This window comes from Nanorana parkeri, unplaced genomic scaffold (assembly GCF_000935625.1).
Source record: "Nanorana parkeri isolate BGI_ZX_2015 unplaced genomic scaffold, ASM93562v1 scaffold3733, whole genome shotgun sequence".
In the NCBI taxonomy this organism is placed as follows: domain Eukaryota; kingdom Metazoa; phylum Chordata; class Amphibia; order Anura; family Dicroglossidae; genus Nanorana; species Nanorana parkeri.
In genome coordinates this window covers 10,721-11,874 of record NW_017310001.1, presented here as the reverse complement: position 1 = coordinate 11,874, position 1,154 = coordinate 10,721, and the positions used below count along the sequence as shown (strand labels likewise).

Below are 1,154 nucleotides of genomic sequence, written 5' to 3'. Positions count from 1 at the left end.
TAACCCCCCCGCCATAAAATAATACGCTTCCCAGAGTTGGACCGCGAGCCGGTACTTGGAGACCCAAATTTCCACTCACCCTCACCTTTATTTTTACTCGCAAAATGCGAGCAGGCGAGTGGAAATTTTGAGCCCTGTAGATGATGATGATGTCATCCCGGAGCCTCGTCTCCTTTCTATCAGTGTCGGATCCTCAGGGGGGGATATGAGCCGTCCTGTGTACTTCCAGGTTGTCTGACACCAGGCGTCACTCAGCTCCTTCCTCCCTGACACGGCTGTCATGGACACGCCCCCTATAGTCCAAGGTCATGATGCCAGTGGCAGAGCCTCTTAGTACACCATCCCACCAGTGACCACTCAGCTCCATGAGAGGTGAAGTCCCAGAGCGGTGGTGCGTGGTGATCAGTGGTGCACCAAAGATCTCCTCACGCAGCCAGACCTCAGTGGCGGCGTTGCCGTGGTCACGTGACCACAACCTTCCATTGTTATGAATGGATATGCCGCCCGGGGGAGGGGCCGATATCCCGAAACATTGTAATCATTTTGTATCTGATGTTTACAGATGACGATGATGACGATTACGACGCCGATTGCGAAGACATCGATTCCAAGCTCATGCCGCCTCCCCCTCCCCCACCGGTGTCGGGCAAAAGGGACGATGACAAAGGGCCGCCATCTGCAGGTAAGTGGCGGGCCAAGGGGAAAAGGGACAGGAAGTCTCGGCATCCACTTCCTGGCTACTATCCTCCGGTCACCATCAGGACACACACACAGAATGCTGATTTCAGGTGGGGGAGGGGCTTTGGTTGCCAGGGTAGTTGGTGGGAATCTGTGTCTCCCCCCCATGTATGACACACGGGACCATGTGAAGGAACAATGCGTTGTCTTTCAGCCCCCGAGGATGGAGATGGGATCATATTGCCGTCCATCATCGCCCCGTCATCGGCCAGTGTGGACAAGGTGGACTTCAGCAGTTCCTCGGATTCGGAGTCTGAGATCGGCCCCCAGGAGCGCGGGCAGGGTGACGGCAAGGAGCGCATGCTGACCTTACCACTGGCCGGGATCATGCAGAGAGACGCCACCAAACAGTTGCCCAACGTCACCGAGCTCTTCCCCGAATTCAGACCCGGAAAGGTAATGGCTGCCGCTCAGCC

General features: G+C 56.4%; 1 protein-coding gene across 1 annotated transcript in view; it reads left to right on the top strand.

The window, feature by feature from the left end:
- Window positions 1-1,154, top strand: part of LOC108803443 (transcription initiation factor TFIID subunit 1-like) — a gene marked incomplete at its 3' end in the record, with an annotated part of 14,906 nt that overhangs the window by 3,078 nt on the left and 10,674 nt on the right. The window contains exons 4-5 of the mRNA XM_018575283.1: window positions 563-682; window positions 893-1,134. Coding sequence (XP_018430785.1) covers window positions 563-682; window positions 893-1,134 — 362 coding nt within the window. The remainder of the gene's footprint in view (window positions 1-562; window positions 683-892; window positions 1,135-1,154) is intronic.